Source organism: Heloderma suspectum, chromosome 2 (assembly GCF_057233095.1).
Source record: "Heloderma suspectum isolate Gila_16-S chromosome 2, 16-S_ref, whole genome shotgun sequence".
Classification (NCBI taxonomy): domain Eukaryota; kingdom Metazoa; phylum Chordata; class Lepidosauria; order Squamata; family Helodermatidae; genus Heloderma; species Heloderma suspectum.
This window is the reverse complement of record NC_139459.1, coordinates 112,245,031-112,264,012: the sequence shown is the minus strand read 5'-3', so window position 1 is coordinate 112,264,012 and position 18,982 is coordinate 112,245,031. Positions and strand designations below refer to the sequence as shown.

The window sequence follows — 18,982 nt, the reverse complement described above, 5'->3', positions numbered from 1 at the left end:
GCTGTACATAGGATGATTGACATGGGACCCTCAAAGACCTTTAGATACGGACACTCCTCTTGGGAGTGCCCCAGACAAATAAACGCTGAGAACAGGAAGGAGTTAGCCCAGATGGAAATAGGACCTGAATCTTCTGATTCCTACTACTGGATTTTAACTAGCATCAAAAGACATAGATTGCAAAATCTGGACCCTACCAGGCAGTGGCAATGCAACTAATGGAGGCAGCATGGTTCTCTATAACAAGGATGTTCTAGGGTACATTGTCCTATATCACATAAATTCTCTTTAACAAGTAGGCATACCATGTCCTTGCAAAATTCAGATGATCAAATTTAGAAGAATAGCCAGGAAGAAGAAAAGAAAAAAAAACCCTTGCATTGCTCAAGAATTTCTTCTTCCCCATTAAAAAAAAATCAATTTAGAAAATAAAATAATTGTATCAAAAGCCTTTATGATATCGAACAAAGAATAATGTTTCTTTGTTGAGAGATTAAAAAAAACACAAGTACAGCACTAAATATTTCTCAAATAGAAATGTAACAAGTTAGACAATGTTGTTCTGTACAATATAAATTGCACTTTGAATTAAGAATACTCTATTCTTCATATACAATACACAGAATGTGTATGCTATTCACTTGCATTCAGAGTTTTCGTCCTCCCAGCACCCCCACAGTATCCCCCATTACAAGCTGGGGTGGGTGGGGAAGAACATCCACACTTAAACATTTCTGTCTATGTTTAACATACGGCATAGACTATGTGAAATGCCTGTCTCCCTTCCTCTGCCTAACAGCCAATTGTTGACTCACTCTTGCAGTGCCACTCACTTTGAAGGCAAGGGCGGATGGAGCTGCTTCTGTTCCTCTTTGCCATGCTCCTGCCCAATGGAGAACGGTTATGTGCGAGCAAGGCTTCAGGGACTAATGCTGACCTCAAGCATTCTCTTCAAGCAGCTCACGTGCTGGATGGGCAGGGAAGAAATGGGGTAACCCCATCAGCACTATGGGACTTCAGGGTATGACTCTGGAGCATCAGTCTCTCTCCACTATATTCTAAGCAGCAGGGACTCCAGACTTCGAGGCTTAGGTATTCTTACAACACTGATTGCTGGCATGAGGGATACCATCACACCCTTTTTTCTAGCCGTTAATCTCCTTTGCGCCTAAGAACTTGCAACCAGTCACAGGCATGAGAGGCTGCTGTTTGGAAGGCAGAACCAGACAAAAAGCCTCCTTGTGCATGCAGAGAACAGACGTTTACTTTTCTGGATTGCAACTGTTGGGTGCAATCCAGAGAAACTTAATTCTGTTTGAAATGGATTCATTTGAATGGAGGTTTCTGTGTGTTTTACACGTACTCAGATTGCACCCATTATGTGAAAGTAATTTCTTCTGAAACCAACAGGACTTATTTCTGCTTAGTATCACATTGTGAACTATACAATACTGGCACACAGGCAAATATAACGAATGGATGAGTACAGCTAAATCACTATTTCAGGCAGTTAGCTGACAGGCAATGAGCTGGCAAAGTAGCCAAGATTTGGAACCCCTGTTGATCAAAACATTTTGATAAACATTAGGGGTATAGCTTCATGTGATGGCCAAATTAAGTCAAGCTAAACTATTTCACCCTTTCCACTTTTTTCCCAAAACAATAATTTAGGCTGTAATCCTATAAACCTGGGAATAAGTCCCAGTAAACTCAATTGGGCTTACTTCTGAGTTGACATGTATAGGAATGCACTTTTAATTGCTTTCCTACCAAGAAAACATGAAGGCCAGTGCAATTACACTAAATAAGTGAATCACTAAATGGAGTCATACATAAGGGTCAGTTCAGATATAATGTTCCTGATAATCCAAATATTTATTTAAAACAATTCAATACTCCTTTCAACAGAGCTTCCAGGACAGTTCCAGGAAAAATAAATGCAAATAAAACAAACAGGATGTTTAGAAGTCATTAATACATTTAAAAAGCCTGGGAAAACAATAACATCTTTGCCTGGTGCCAAAAACATAACAATGTTGGCACAGGCGAGCCTCTCTGGAGAGAGAATTCCAGAAATGGGGTGCCAACACTGAGAAAGCTCTCTCTTGGAGCACCACCTGCCTTACCACATGGTGGGGGAACCTGGAGGAGAGCCTCCAAAAGATGACCTCTACATGGGCAGGTTCATATGAGAGCCAGCGTTCATTCAGGTACCTGGATTCTAACCCATGTGAAGCTTTAAAAGCAAGCACAAGCAGTTTAAACTGTGTTCAAACACAGACTGAAAGCCAGTGAAGTTCTTTCAATACTGGTAAGATATGTTTCCCTGACTGGTCCTATACAATTGTCTAGTGGCTGTATTTTGAACTCACTGAAGTTTCCCAACTGTCTTCAAAGGCAGCCCCATGTAAAACACATTACAGTATTCAATCCTAGTTGCTTTCAGAGCATGGAGAACTATGGCCAGACTATCTCCGCTAAGGTGAGGCCACAGCTGGCACTCCAGCCTAAGCTGACGAAATGCACTCTTTGCCTACCCAAGACTCCAGTAACAAAGTTGGATCCCAGAGTACCCCAAACTACAAACTCGTTCCTTTAGGGAGAGAGCAACCCCATCGAGGACAGGTGTGAAGCACCATCTCTGTGAACAGGTGAACCACCCATCTACATAAACTCCATCTTTTCAGGATGGAATTCCAGTTTATTGGCCCTCATCCAATATTGGCTCATCACCAATTCCAGACACTGGTTCAGCACTTCCACTGCCACATCTGAATCCGGTGAGAGAGCGCGAGTGTGTACTGTTGGCACCTTACTCCAAGTCCCCAAATGACCCCTCCAAGCACTTTCATGTAAATGTTAAAAGGGTACAAGAGACAAGATTGAAACTTGCAGATTCTATAGCATAAATACCATGGGGCCAAGCAGTACTTCCCCAGCACCCCATTCTGGGAATGGCCCCCCGGCAGAAGGCCCTACACATCACTGTGTCTCCAACCCCAAACCCAAACAGCCTGTCCAGAAGGATATGATGGTCAATGGTATTGAAAGCTCCTGAGTGATCCGGGGAAATTAAACAGACTCATAACAGAATTAGCAGCATACAGCCCCGGTGCAAGCTCTCTCACTGCATGAAGCGGGTGAGAACACACTGCCGCTGCATCCCATCCCTTCTTCCCGCTACAGCCTTGTGCCCCCTTCCCCGACGCCACTGCCGTGTCAGCTCTATGGAGAGCCACACAGCTGGAAGATGTGACTGTGGGACTCTTGCAACAGCCCCGCAGACACTTATTCTGGCTGCTCCATAGTGAGTTAGAGGATGGGTGGCTGAAAGCAGCCACCCATCCTCTGTTTTGCTCTGAGGACCCCCTCAGCCTTGGAGTGAAACCGATGGCAGGCAGCTGCTCCAGAGAGCTCCATTGGCTGCTCTCTTGCTGTGGCATTTGCCACAACAGGAGAGTATTTTGCAACTCCAGTTTGGAGAGTAATCACAAACTATAGGGACTGCATGAGCCTGGGGCTCATTCCTGTAATGCCAAACCATGGTTTAGTACCATGCATGAACCAGCTCAAGCTGTTTTATCTATGAAAAACTATTGTAGTGAACATCACACCTAACAGAATCAATCCTTGTCATCTTTGCACCTGATTTTTACCATCACCAAATCCCATTTGGCGGGATATAGATATACTAAATATATATCTGCCTCAGAAGAGGCTATAAACACCGGGATTTCTGCAGATCAGAGCTCTGTGCTTGTTTGGGGATTATTATTTTAAGGGATGTTCATCAGCCCTGAGTATGGGTATTGTTACCACAATAACAAGTCGTTAAAAGACTATAAAGTGAGAACATAATAATGACAAACATCTCTGTGATGTAAAGAGGTGGAGAATCATTTGGAGACATCAAACAATGGATATTCTTTCTTTCCGTGCATACCGCATCACCTAGGCATCATGGACACTTTCAAGACTATGTTTCATCTCTACTTTTAAGTCCTGGTGTTTGTGGGTTAAAGATAAACCTTTAAAATGGTTGAACCATATGGGGAGTGCTTTAAAGTAATATACTTTCAGCTGCTAAGCCTTTCTCCCCTCCCCCCCGCACTTCCCATTTCTTCAGATTGATCTAATTAAAACCCCTGATAAACTTTATGGACTCTAATATTTCCAGCTGAATGACTGAAACCAAGAGGGTGTGCCTCAAGGCAGCAAGGCAGCAATGATAAGCAGCAGGTTAGCCACTAATTTCTCAACCAGGGTAGATTGTAAAAGTGTGATGTTCTGATATCCAAGAAACTGTTCAGGAGAGAATAGGATAAATCAAGTTTAATAACTCTGGTCCTAATTGTTCCCCCAATGCTCAACTCTAATTACTTGGAGAACTCTCCTGACTGTCACCTGATATTAAGTTGTTGGAGGCTGAGTGTGGAACAGTGAGATAATCAATAAACATTTAGAGGGGAGAAGAATGAAGATCCCCGTTAAGCAGTGGGAACAGGCAGCACCCAAAGCCCTTCTGCTCATGAGAAAGCCTATGGGAGAACCACAGTGATTGCAAAGCAATAATCCAAAGCACTGTTTTTAGGCCTTGAGGCAGGAGTACATTTGAGAAAAAAAGGTTAACACGGTCACCCTAATTACAGCCCACTTTCACATGCTTCATATATAAGTGAAGACAAGCCAATTAGGTAGAAAGGAAGATAAGAGAAGTTTTATTTGTATACTAATTAAACCCCTGATGAAATTAAAGGAAAAACATACAGCTCTGTAATTGTGTCTGAGAAAGGTCACTTCAGGTTCAGTTATCAGAAAAGCGCAGCCTTGAGATATTTCACTTAATCCACAATATAGCCCTTTATTTTGCTCCCTGGGCCTTAATATTTACAAAAATAAGAAAATTTCAAAGCCTGATAGTGCATTTATCTTGAAACACTGCAACAGACAAATTTGAACTGTTAGAAACTTAATGCTGAATAAGGAGAGTAGGAGAACAAAACAAAACCAAAAAACTCATATTGCCTGCATACAGTATTGGGCAGATACTGAATGCTCATTCTGAAGTGCAAAGAGCTTTAAGATACATTTTAATTACTAAGTCCCAATTATTTTATCTTTAGATGTACTTCAGCCATTAAGATTATCACATGATCACTCACAACACAATTATTTTCATTCACTTACAGCCTAATCAAATTCTCATGCATAAGATATGTGCGCATCAAGAAACCCTAAAAAGGCTACCCCAAAGCAAAATATGAGGAATAACGGCACAAAACAACTTGAGCACAAAGTTGTTACATTTAACACACAATGTGTAACAGGCCAAATTTCACAAGAGAAAGGCAATTAAGGACAAAGGGCAAAATTCCATGTGGCCTGTGCACCAGCAGGACCTACTACTGGCACAATGGGAAGCTAATGCTTCCTAGAGCAACCCCAGAAACGAGCCAAACGCTGTTTCTGGGACAGAACAGGCCAACAGAACTCATATGAGGGAGCTTTGCTGACCTGCCCTGTTCCTGAAAAGTTTTGCCTTGGGGGGGGCGGGGGCGCTCTAGGAAGTGCTAGCTTCCAGCAGCACCAGCGGTGGGTCCCACTGACATAACACAATTGGCGGACACAAAGGGGCAGCACTGGATACAGCCCAAAGTAACCAAACTGTGGATACCCTTGGACACAGCTTTGGAAGAGTAAGGTAGCCTTAATGCTAGCCTTTTTACTGAAGGTATAAATAAATGAAGCAAAATGAAACAAAGCCATGCAATTGTGCCCCACTCACACAGAGCTCCACATAAGTCAGGAATCTGACGGGGCAGATTCTGGGAGCAATTAAATGTTGAAATATAGGGGGGTTATTAGTGGGAGTGGGAGGTCACCATTTACATTGTTCCTGAAGGAGACAAAGTGACTTGGGCTGACCACACTTTTTTATAAAGCTCTAAGTGCCTACTGGTGCCATGTATGTGGGTTTTATTGTACTCCCCCCCCCATTTCCCCCCCATTTCCCAACGATATCCCAGCACTAAGGAAAAAGGCTGTTCTGATGGTCCCCTTAAGATATTCTAAGGTAAGCTGAAGAAACCTTAAAACAATAAAACCCAAAACAGTAAAAACAGTAAACATTAAAACCTCAAAGACTACATATTTTAAAAGGCTAAACTGAAGAAATGTGTCTTCACATCCTTTCTAAAGGCCAAGGAAGTGCAGGCCAATGGTAGTTCTTGAGGGAGCACATTCCATAGTTTGGGGGCAACACAGAAGAAAGCCCTTTTACACAGGCCTGAAATGGGCCTCTGTGGATAATGGTGCCCTCAAAAGGCACCATTTAAACTATAGCGATTCGAATTATGGATATCAAGAAGCTTAAATGAAAGATATCAAATCTGAAGGGTCACTTCTTCTAAAGAAATCAAACAAATCCAACAAGAAGCTTGAGGCTTGAAGTAACACCACACACCACATACACTATTTCACTGAGAAGTAGGTGAGGAAAAAATATTTTCATTTGAAACACATTGGGATTTGAGCTGCACCCATCACAGCTTAACGTAGACATGTGAAGTAGCTCAAAGTGATTGTATTCAAAATAGCTGTTGACGTGAACATCACAGCAGACATGCACATATCCTTTAAATGACACTGTAAGTGCTTACAATATTTTTCAAACACTGGGTTGGTAGGATGGATTGGAAAAATATCATATGTGAAGATGACCCAAACTTGAAGGCCTTGCTTGAAGCATAATAGGCCATCTCAATGCCACCTCAACTTCATTGAGTTCACCTACAGGCAACATTAAACACACGTTAGCTTAAACTCCATTGCCAATTCACTTTCACTGTAAATATTGTCTGTCAATATGTTTCAAAAATAAAATAATAACATCAAAGCTGGCAATAGTGCAATCCTATCATGTGTTCCAATTATCCTTCGAACTTCTCTGGCACAGGGTTCTTTCCTAATGACTCCTGAGGCATTTTGCAGAAGTTTCAGATGAAATATTTCCTATTTGTGGAAATCTCCTTTGTGAAAAAGCACCTCCCAACCCATCCACATAAGCTTGTGGCTCCCTTTCAAAGGAGATAGGATCAGAGAGGACAGACAATCTTCACTGCCCTGAGGACCACATGTGGTGTTGGGTGTGTGGCTGCCCCCTCACTGCACATGTGTGCACACGCACACACGCACACTCACTGATTCTGATTGCTGGGAGGAGCATGAGGCTTTAGCCTTGCTCCCCTTCCATAGATCTGGTTCCAGATCACTGGAATGGGGGAACAGGTAAAGCCTCCCCTCATTTCAGGGATTCTGCTCCAGATTGCTGTGGTGGTGGTGAGACTTCACCCCCACTCCCCATCCCAATGAGACTGAGTAGGATCACTGGAATGGGGGCGAAGTTGAAGTCCCCCGCTCGGATTCCAGTGTAAGGGGTATGGGTGGTTTCTGGGTGAGGATAGAACTAGGCAGCCTCAAGTACGTATGGTGTCTCCATCCAATGTTGGGTGATTTCCCCTTCCTGTTATAACCCCCTGCTCTTCATCCAAAACTGTTAAGAAGGATCCCCAACCCCCCAGAAAACCTTAGGGGGCACAGGGAAGGAGAGGATGGAGAAGTTTCAGTATGGGTTTTATAGTAACTTTAAAAAAATCTTTATACACTCACACAAAAAGAAAAGAATCACAGAATCATAGAATAGTAGGGTTGGAAGGGGCCTACAAGGCCATCGAGTCCAACACCCTGCTCAATGCAGGTCCCTGAAAAATGGCTGTCCAGCCTCGTCTTGAAGGCCTCCAGTGTGGGAGAGCCCACCACCTCCCCAGGTAATTGGTTCCATTGTCGTATTGCTCTTACAGTCAGGAAGTTTTTCCTGATGTTCAGCCGGAATCTGGTTTCCTGTAACTTGAGCCCATTATTCCGTGTCCTGCACTCTGGGATGATCAAGAAGAGATCCTGGCCTTCTTCTCTGTGACAACCTTTCAAGTACTTGAAGAGTGCTATCATATCTCCCCTCAGTCTTCTCTTCTCAAGGCTAAACATGCCCAGTTCTTTCAGTCTCTCTTCATAGGGCTTTGTTTCCAGTCCCCTGATCATCTTTGTTGCCCTCCTCTGAACCCTCTCCAGTTTGTCTGCATCCTTCTTAAAGTGCAGTGCCCAGAACTGGACACAGTACTCCAGATGAGGCCTAACCAGTGCTGAGTAGAGGGGGACTAGGACTTCCCGGGATTTGGAAGCTATGCTTCTATTAATGCAGCCCAAAAGAGCATTTGCCTTTTTTGCAGCCACATCACATTGTTGGCTCATATTCAGCTTGTGATCGACAACAATTCCAAGATCCTTCTCGCTTGTAGTGTGGTTGAGCCACGTATCCCCCATCTTGTAACTGTGCATTTGGTTTCTTTTTCCTAGGTGCAGAACTTGGCATTTGTCCCTATTAAATGTCATTCTGTTGTTTTCTGCCCAGCGCTCCAGTCTATCCAGATCACTTTGAATTTTGTTTCTGTCTTCCAAAGTATTAGCTATCCCTCCCAATTTTGTGTCATCTGCAAATTTGATCAGCATTCCCTGCACCTCCTCCTCCAAGTCATTAATAAAAATGTTGAAGAGCACTGGGCCCAGGACTGAGCCCTGCGGTACCCCACTCGTTACCTCTCCCCAGTTTGAGAAGGGCCTATTGATAAGCACCCTTTGAGTCCGATTCTGTAGCCAACAGTGGATCCACCGGATCGTTGTTTCATCTAGCCCACTTTGAGCTAGTTTGCTCATCAGGAGATCATGGGGCACTTTGTCGAAAGCTTTGCTGAAGTCAAGGTATATGATGTCTACATCATTCCCACGGTCTACAAGGGAGGTTACTTGATCAAAAAATGAGATCAGATTTGTCTGGCAGGACTTGTTTTTGACAAATCCATGTTGGCTTCGAGTAATCACGGCATTGTTGTCAAGGTGCTTCCAGATGGATTGCTTTATCATCTGCTCCAGAATTTTCCCAGGGATTGATGTCAGACTGACTAGTCTGTAGTTCCCAGGTTCCTCCTTTTTACCCTTTTTGAAGATAGGGACAACGTTAGCCCTCCTCCAGTCATCTGGCACTTCCCCCGTCCTCCATGATTTCTCAAAGAGAATAGACAGCAGTTCTGAGAGTTCTTCTGCCAGTTCCTTTATTACTCTAGGATGCAGTTCATCTGGCCCTGGAGATTTGAACTCATTCAAAGTAATGAGGTGTTCCTTGACCATATGCCTGTTGATCTCCACCTGCAATCCTGCCCCTTCAGCCTGTACTTTGCCTTTGCCAGGGGGGTCATAGACCCTCTTTTGGGAGAAGACTGAGCCAAAGTAGGAATTGAGCACCTCTGCCTTTTCTTTGTCAACTGTTATCGTTTTGCCATCCTTATTTAATAGCTGAACCACCATTTCTTTCCTCTGCCTTTTACTATGCACGTAGCTGAAGAAAGCCTTTTTGTTGTTTTTAACATCCCTTGCTAACCTCAGCTCATTCTCAGCTTTAGCCTTCCTGACGCCATCCCTGCAATTCTGTGCTATCTGCCTGTACTCTTCCTTTGTTACTTGGCCTTCTTTCCACTTCCTATATGTGTCCTTTTTTGTTTTCAGGTCATCCCTAAGCTTTTTGTGAAGCCACATTGGCTTCTTCTGTTGTCTTCCACCTTTTCTTCTTGTTGGAATTGCTTGTGATTGTGCCTTGAGAATTTCCTTTTTTAAAAGCTCCCACCCATCTTGGACTCCTTTTCTCGCTAGCATCGCTTGCCATGGGACCTTACTGATCATTGTTCTGAGTTTATGAAAATCAGCTTTCCTAAAATCCAGGGTATGTGTTTGACTACACTCGGCTTTTGCTTCCCTTAGAACCGAGAACTCAAGTACAACATGGTCGCTTTCCCCCAGAGTTCCTGTAACTGCTACTTTATCCACTAAGTCATCTCTGTTGCTTAGGATCAAGTCAAGGATAACCGATCCTCTAGTTCCTTCCCCTACTTTCTGTAGGAGGAAGTTATGGGAAGAAGACCATGGGAAAAGCTAGTTAAGGTTAATAAAGACACCCCACAGAATAAGTCCTATAAGCATAACTCTGTAGCTTAAAATAACAACAAAAACCTACTAAGTGTAAAGGACTAGGATATCAGAAGCCAGAGAAAAGTCCTATGTATTGATATCCAAGCTACGAGGAAAAATAGGGTTTAGAACATTTTAAAAAATTCAACGCAACTTTATAGGTCTATTGATTCCCTCTGCACATCTCAAGGTAATATAGTTACTTTGTAGTTGATTCAGTGCTCTAACAAAGATCTCTCAGGAAACTGGATTTAACAAGAAGCCTTCTTGTATTTTTGAATGAAAATCTTGAAGATACATAAAAGTTTCAACTAACTGGGATAAGTGGTATCCAACATACGTGCTTAACACCTTTGCATTTTACTCGCAAAATAATCCCATTTTTTCTTCAGACATACATGTCGATAAATCTTTCCCACTGCACTCTAAATTCCAAGGTCATGGACAGAAGTGTTTATTAGTATAATTACAAAAAAGCAGTAATACCATTAAGCTTTCAGTGGCAGATTTTTTATTTTAAAAATCCACTAGTAGAAGTTAAAAAAAGGGTTGATTGGAGAGAGGGAGGTTCCCCTAAACAAAATAGAAGGGCATCAAAACACTCATTTTCATTCATCATCATTGTTGTTTAATGTAAACTCATGTTAACAAGTAAGCCTTTTTATTTAACAATTCAAAAGACAGGATCTATTGGAAAATTAAACCCCAAACAATAGGAATATATGAATCTGCCTCATACAGAATGAGTCCATCTAGCAAGTTCTCTGATGGCAGTGGCTCTCAAAGGTCTTCATCAGAAGCCTTTGCTTCTATCCAAGAATGGATCTTTTAAACTGGAAATAGCAGAGTTTGAACATGGCACATTCGGCATGTGCACCATCACTCAGCTTCAGCCCCTCCCAAGATAGGCAATATTCCCCCAATTTAAAGTGAGGAAGACAGCATCAAGCAGAAATTGGGGTAAATCAATAGCAGGGACAAAACTACCCCATGTTACATATTAGAAGATTGATGCTGCATTTCTAGAGACAGATTTTTTTTAATTCTTTAAAGTATCTAAAAAGTATAAAGCCCTTATCCTGGCATTCATATGGGACAGAATTCCTGTGTTTATTATCCAGCTTCTGGTAGTAAGAGAAATAAATGTTCAAATCTCATGAAACATGAATCGCAAAACCTCTGAATGACTGATGAAAGCAGACATTTTTTTAAAGCTGGAATTGAAATCTAGTGCCTGTATATTTAGGCTATAATGTTATATTTAAAAATAAGAGGGTGGATTTATAGGAAACAGAAGTTACTGTAACAGTACATAAGGTTATAGTGTACACTGCCTCCAGCACCTCTGGGCAGAGAGAGTGGCTAAGATACACAAAATGTGCACACTGTACTGCACTCCTCTTTAAAAAAAACACAACTGATGGGGAAACAGAAGGAGGGGACTAAGACAGGAGTGGAGAGCATGTAACACTCCAGGTTTTGTTGGACTGCAGTTCCCATCATCCCTGACCGTTCGCCATGCTGGGTGGTACTGATGGGAGTTTGAGTCCAACAACGTCTGGAGGCTCACAGATTCTCTAACCCTGGACCAAGATAACCTGCCTGAAAACCCATTCTTTTGCACATGCACACGTTTTCCAGCTTCTCTCCCTAAAAGAAAGTTTTGTGCATTCGCACCTTCCAACTAAAGCCAAATGAGGTTTCCATACTACTGTAATGACCTAATGGGCCTGGGAGACCCGCCGTACAGAACACAAAAGTAGTTGTCACCATAATGTCACTCCCCAATCTCAATGACAGCAAGTCATGCACTAGTCTTCCATGGCAGCTACATAGTTGGAACTATTTTCAGGACATGCACAAGATTACAAGACTGCATGCTGATGATGAAATGTGGTGGCAGTGTCTATAGGACAAAAGGGAAAAGGAAGTCTTCTCAGTCGTGATAAAGGAATACTTTGTGGAATGGTCTCCATGGGGAAGCCCAGGCATCAAGCCACCTTGTGAGCTACTTCTGCTGCCAAGTGAAAGCTTTGTATTTTATTTATCATGGCCTTTTTGAAATGATCATTTGATTTTTACTTGATGCTGCTGCTTTTACTGTTATATCGCATCACAAGCAGTTACTGTTTATTCTTGTTAGGATTTTTTATTTTACATGCAAAGCACTTAACCACAGTTTGTATATCACAGGAAGCTATAGTTATGTACCAAATCCTGGGTTATTTAAGTGCTAGTACAGAGGGAGGAGCGAAGCTGAGTGCATACTGCTCGTTCACTTCCTGGCTTAGGATGAAGCAGCCCACATGGAAAGAGTAGGCCTTTTTTTTTTTTTGGCAATCTTACAAATTAGTGCCTGACCCAAGTGTTTCAGAGTAAAATTCTGGAGAGTAAGCACAGACACTGAAAACAGAATAATATATATCTTTCTTCATTCTCTTTCAAATATGCAGAGATAAATGTAATAATCAAAAACTGTCTGTTGGAGACACTGGGTGGGTTCGCATGAACGTGAAGGGAAAAGAAGCTACAGTGGTTATTTTCCCTCCCCGCACGTGCTGGTCGTGAGCTGCCTAATTAGCATAATTACCCTTGCAGGTACAGATTGTCATGATGCCCAAATCCAGCAAGGGTGGGCAGCTAGGGTGGTTTATAAATCACCCTGAAATCCGTGGTTTGTAAACCACCCCAGCCACCCATCCTTGCCAGGTTCACACATCACAACAACCCGCAGCGGGCAAGGGTAATTATGCTTCTTAGGCCGCTCTCAACTGGAACGTGTGGGGAGGGCAAATCAGCCACCGCAACTTGTTTTCTCTCTGTGATTGTGTGAACCCGGTCATTTGTCATGTTTCATGTGAACTACTGTTTTTATGAATGACAAACAAGGAGGTGATCAATATTTTACGGTTTCACTGAAGGAAGGGCAGGTGGAAATTCCAGTTTAAAATCCAGTTTCTATAAATTATTTAGGTGCTGAGAATATGCATTATACAAAACTTTTTAAACAACTAAAGCCTTTAACTAATTAATGAATTATGAAATTTAGTCTCCAAACAATTCAGAAGGGATCTCTCCCCCTCTCTCTCTCTCTCTCTCTCTCTCTCGCACTAGCTTGCTTTAACATGATAAATTTGATTAACAGTTTACTATTAACTTGTACACTAATGAATAATCAGCTACATTATGTTCTTTAATGAACAACAGCTTTTAATTTAATAGATACAGTGTTTAGAATTGCTCTTTCTTGCCAAAGTGACAACACAGTTACTGGCAATCAACAACATCCCTTTGAGCATTCTAGTTCTAGCCTGCTTCTCCAGGGGCAAGGAAAAGAAAACACTCATGGGAACTAGTGAATGAAAGACCCAAATTTATTTTCTGGCTTTATAGTGAACATATCCACAATTATTCTACTTGGATATTAGCCTTTCATCACAGCTCTTTAAAAGGATGCAAAAAACCCCACCCCATACTTTATCACATCAGAACTCTACAATAATTCATAGAACCCTACCTGCCAAGTATCAAATACACTTGGTGACAGATTTAATACTCTCAAAATTATGCAGCTTTCCGAGCAAATAAACTTCACATATACAAATTCCAGGTTATATTACCCTCAGGGTTACATTGTGTGCTGTTCCTGTACTCATGGCACCTGTAAGTTTTTCAACTGGGTGGGGAGTGGGAAAAGAAGGTAATGTAGATAGGCACTCCATTAAGGACAGATATGTCTTGACCAGCTATATCCATATGTACAGCTAATGCCTCAGTTTGGAGACCTGGGATGGATAGCAATATGTTAAGTAACATATTACATACACCCATTCAGAGTGAAAAGGGATAAAAACTGCACCCACATGTTCTCCTATCCCTGGTCACTAAAAGTCTGCCCAAATGTAAGCCATCATACACTGAGTTATGGAAGATGTTCAGACTTTGAATAGTCTCTAGGGGAACAGAATTCAACAGTTATGGGCCAATCACCAAGAACACTGCTGTATATACCCTTGCAGTCCTAACCTGATGCACCAATAATAAAGAAGATGACATTTTCAACTATCTTGTAGATTGTAATGGGGCATAGAGTTGAAAGCTGTCTTTAGTTATGCTGGCCACAAACCGTGAAAGGCTTGATGGATCAAAACCTTGACTTCAGAACAAAACAAGAAGGAAACACTGAAGCATTCCCACTATGTACTTCTGGCAGTACTCCCCTATCAGAACACAGTCTTCCATGTCATCACCACAGCATACACATGAAGAGTCTCTTACAGTAGGCTACTGTTCCGAATTGGAAAGACATGAATGATCAATAACCAAGTAGGAATTTCAAAGAAAAAATTGCAGCCAGTTGGAGCTGATAGAAAAGTACCCCTGGCTGTTGCAACCTGGGCACCAAAGAGGGGATACATGTATGAGGTTTGAACCCCACCAGTGATGGCAGTTCTGATCTCTCTCCCCTCAAGTTACAGGACTGACTCATAATGTTTACTTTATCCTTGTTCAGAGTGACCCTCAGTTTGTTCAATTATATTTTAAGAAGTATATATGTGTGTGCGGGGGGGTCTTCAAAATTAACTCTCAAGTTATCAAATATTCTTAGCTCTGATACAGCCTTTTAGACAACTAAAACAGCTTTCACACCATTCCCAGAAGTAGATTTAATTCCCCAAGAATTTCACGAGGTACTTTAATGACACACCAGGTTGTAACTTGTGTATCAGGCTGATAACTGAAACTGAGGTTTAGGAATCAAGACTGGGTCATGCAGTGTCCTTCACTCAAACCCTTTCTTCCTTCCATTACATTTCTATACTGCCCAATAACCAAAGCTCTTTTGAACGTAACTGCCCCATACTCCTTCTACCCAGTGATCTGTGTTGTGTGACCATTGCTAACTAAGTTAAAACAAAACTGAGCACAAAGCCTAAACTCAATCTGAGTACATGGTTGAGGGGAATTCACATGTGAAACAGCAGCGGTGAGCGCACACAATTTCGCAGCCTGCATCCAATCCTAAACCCTGGTTTTAGCTGACCCAGGCCACAGACTGGCCTGGATGCTAGGAGCAATTTGCATGGTATTGTTTTATTTGTAATTCTGAATTTCAAGTAAGTTATTTCTCTTCTGTATTGACTATGTAACACATTTTTGCAAAACCCCAACACTTAATTTTCCTCTAGGCATCCAAGAAGACAAATCCAGCTTTATTGGTAGATGGTTCTTCCAATCTTTCACAAAGAAAAAAGCAATTTGGTCTTTCTTGTCTCATTGTAAGAAAAGGATTGTATGCATGCTGTGGCAGTGCAGCGAGAGTGTTGTTATTGTTCTTGAGGAACCAGAGAGGGATCTGAGGAGCCCATATTTAAAAACTAAAACAACTGATAACAAAGTCAAATGTCTAAGATTAGATCACTCCAACAAAAATAATGCTTTATATTTGCTTTCTCATATCACCAGACTTGTCCTGTAAATGAATTGCTGAAAATGCATTAAAAGATAACTTACACAGTTGAATAGAAGCACCCCAATTTTTGAAGGTTGAGTTCCAATTAGCGTATGTTTTATCATGCTGAGATTGTTGGAAAGGATGTCTGTATTAATTGATAGGACATACAATGCCAACAGAAAGTCAAATGCTAATCCTTGCTGGGCCAAATCCACTAGGCAGTGCTGCGAATATTCTATGTAGCTCAGTGGAACATACATCTAACTGAAATGAACAACTGTACCTTGTTCCCATCAACTTTGTTGAATTATTTGCCCTGGAATATCCAGTTCTCTCTACCTAGTCTTCAGATACTAAGTCAAGATGCTGTTCTTTCTGCATGCTTTTGGCTGGGGCAATAACTGACTGGTCCTCTGATCACCTTTTGTTCTGGTTTCTCTTTTGGAATTTTGCTGTTTGGTGTTTGAGATGGAATGGTGTATATTTTTGATGTTTTTGACTGTGCCTTGAGGGTCCAGATGGATAAGACGGTGTGTGTGTTTAAATGAATTAAACTTGCCAAAGATTCTCTCTTGCAATAATATTTATGAACATACCTTTTATAACAGACAAAAGATCAAGCAATCTAGAAAGAACTAGATGTTTTCAGTACTTCTGAATAAGGAAAACTGATTTTTATTGCTTGAAATTACTGTATTGTTTTACTATATAAAATAGTATAGATACTGTTGCCACAAGATCAAACTCTTTTTTCCCTTTCTTTCTTTTTTTTCAAAAGGAGACAGTTGGGCTACTATCTTTTCTCACCTAATAAAAGAAATAGTCTAAGAACAGTGCTTAGCTCTAACTGACCTTGAAACATAATTGGCAAGCATGTATGTCTCTACGGTATATGCCATTGGGAAGATAAAAATATATATGGGATTATAATCAAAACCAATAAAGCTGCAAAATTAATCAACAGTGTTTTAAATCTACTTGACGAATATAACAGAATGTTGCAATACTGTCTAATTATCAATATAGGTGGCATGATTTCCAAACCAAAGTGTACAATGTGTAAATGTCAACTATATTCTTCGCTGCATTTATTAACATTTCTTTTTAATTATGAATTAATTTTAAAGGTTCTTTAAAATAATTGCAAAGCCCTTAATATTGTCTTGCAAAATTTAGTTGATCATTGAAATGTGCAATTTTTAATATTTTATACACACTGTTACATGAATATCTATAACATATTATATACATTTATTATTACTTTTCATGTTTGGGGTCTTCCTCATTGGTATGTGTTATTAATGGTTTTGTTTTTAAGTGGATGAAAATTTGAATGTTATTTAAAGTTATTATATGCTATTTATTTAACGTCTTTCTATAAAATATTTATGGTGGCTCAATTATGTCATGTAAGGATCCTGTGTACTGAGTCATGTCTCTCAAATAACTGCTATTTTGGGCTGCATTAATAGAAGTATAGCTTCCAAATCACGTGAAGTACTAGTTCCCCTCTACTCAGCACTGGTTAGGCCTCATCTGGAGTACTGTGTCCAGTTCTGGGCACTGCACTTCAAGAAGGATGCAGACAAGCTGGAGAGGGTTCAGAGGAGGGCAACAAAGATGATCAGGGGACTGGAAACAAAGCCCTATGAAGAGAGACTGAAAGAACTGGGCATGTTTAGTCTTGAGAAGAGAAGACTGAGGGGAGATATGATAGTGCTCTTCAAGTACTTGAAAGGTTATCACAGAGAGGAAGGCCAGGGCCTCTTCTTGATCATCTCAGAGTGCAGGACACGGAATCATGGGCTCAAGTTACAGGAAGCCAGATTCCGGCTGAACATCAGGAAAAACTTCCTGGTTGTTAGAGCAATACAACAGTGGAGCCAATTACCTAGGGAGGTGGTGGGCTCTCCCACGCTGGAGGCATTCAAGATGAAGCTGGACAGCCATCTGTCAGGAATGCTTTGACTTGGATTCCTGCATGGAGCAGGGGCTTGGACTCAATGGTCTTATAGGTCCCTTCCAACCTTACTATTCTATGATTCTATAACCACTTCTTTACTTGCTTGAACCTCTAATTTGCATATCCATCCAAGGTTAAGGTAAACCATTCAGAAAAAGCATGTGATACAATCCTCTGGGAGTTGAGCAAGCTTGTGAGCAACTGCCAGTCTTTTAACTCTCCCCTGTCAAAACTTGGAAAAGGTTGTTGTTGTTGTTATTTTAAAAGGTACTTGGGACAAAATGGCATCCCACAGGGAGGCTACTGTGCCAAAGCGCAGATGCCAGCTGTACTTCTAAGCACGTCTGCCATGGGGAAAAGCAGTCAAAAGTCTTGTCCTAACTCCATACTACAGTCCTATCTTCATACTACTAATACAGAAGAAATGTTATTGGTGATAGGTCAAGCATGTTCATTGCACTCAGGCTTCCTTCTTCTTCCTCTTTCGTGACAAAGGAGAAAGGTTGCATAGGAAAGAGCTGTCCATTGCTGCAACAATGAAACCACACATCTCCTCTCCTCCCTGGTTATGAATAAATTCCTCCTGCTCTGCTCTATCCAAGTTATATGCAACAATGGTAACCAGGGCTGCACTGAATTTTACATTCCTAAACCCAGTTTGGGGGGTATACAGGGCCTCTCTTCCTTTGCTGTGCCAACAGACAGAAATTGTTATCTCTTTTCTTCCGCTGCCATAAATTCCTTAATTTTATGAGAAAAAAGATACTGCTATTCATTTTGATGCACATCAATGTGTGCCAAAATGCACTCTCTACCAAAATGGCTTCAGGATGCTTCCCTAGCTTGTGACCCAGTTCACATGAATTGCTTTAATGGGCTGTCCATAAAAGGTGTTCCTTCTGAAGACTGCAAAATTGTAGTTTCGTGCTGAGGCGGGAAAAGCATATTTATTTTTGAAAAGACACTGCCCTACCTTTACAGCTTCACTTAGGGTTTGGTTTTTGTCTGCTTCTTCGCAGGAATGCAATTCCAGTTTATACTGCAACTCCTGTAGCTGCTGTGCCTGTTCGCTCAAAAGCATTTGTGCCTGCTGCTCCCGAAGTAATGCATTATTTAGCTCTTCACATGCACTTTCAAACCTCTCGTGGGTGATCAATTTCTGATAAAGGAAATAAATTGTGTTCTGTCATGATATAGCAGCATTGTTTGTACACTTGACTTTCAGTATCCCACTTGCCAATATGCAACATTCTAATGTAAAAGTTTTAAAACACTCAATAGATTTGCCCTAGAGGCTTTCACTTTTCCAAGCCAGGACCACTATATAATGCTAATGCCAGGTGATTTTTATTCACCATATTTCCTAAAAGAAACATGGAGCATAAGTACATGTATTAAAAGATTCTCTTTCAAATTACTCCTGATCAAAGAGGTCATGCAATTGAGAAAACTACTTCTTCTTCTTCTTCTTATTATTATTATTATTATTA

At 41.2% G+C, this 18,982-nt stretch overlaps 1 protein-coding gene across 12 annotated transcripts in view; it reads right to left on the bottom strand.

Annotated features, from left to right (window-relative positions):
- CCDC171 (coiled-coil domain containing 171) overlaps window positions 1-18,982 on the bottom strand; it is a 247,239-nt gene that overhangs the window by 101,453 nt on the left and 126,804 nt on the right. For all 12 annotated transcript variants that reach the window (XM_084834548.1, XM_084834547.1, XM_084834545.1 and 9 more), the window contains one exon: window positions 18,466-18,651. In XM_084834548.1, the coding sequence (XP_084690674.1) occupies window positions 18,466-18,651 (186 nt within the window). The remainder of the gene's footprint in view (window positions 1-18,465; window positions 18,652-18,982) is intronic.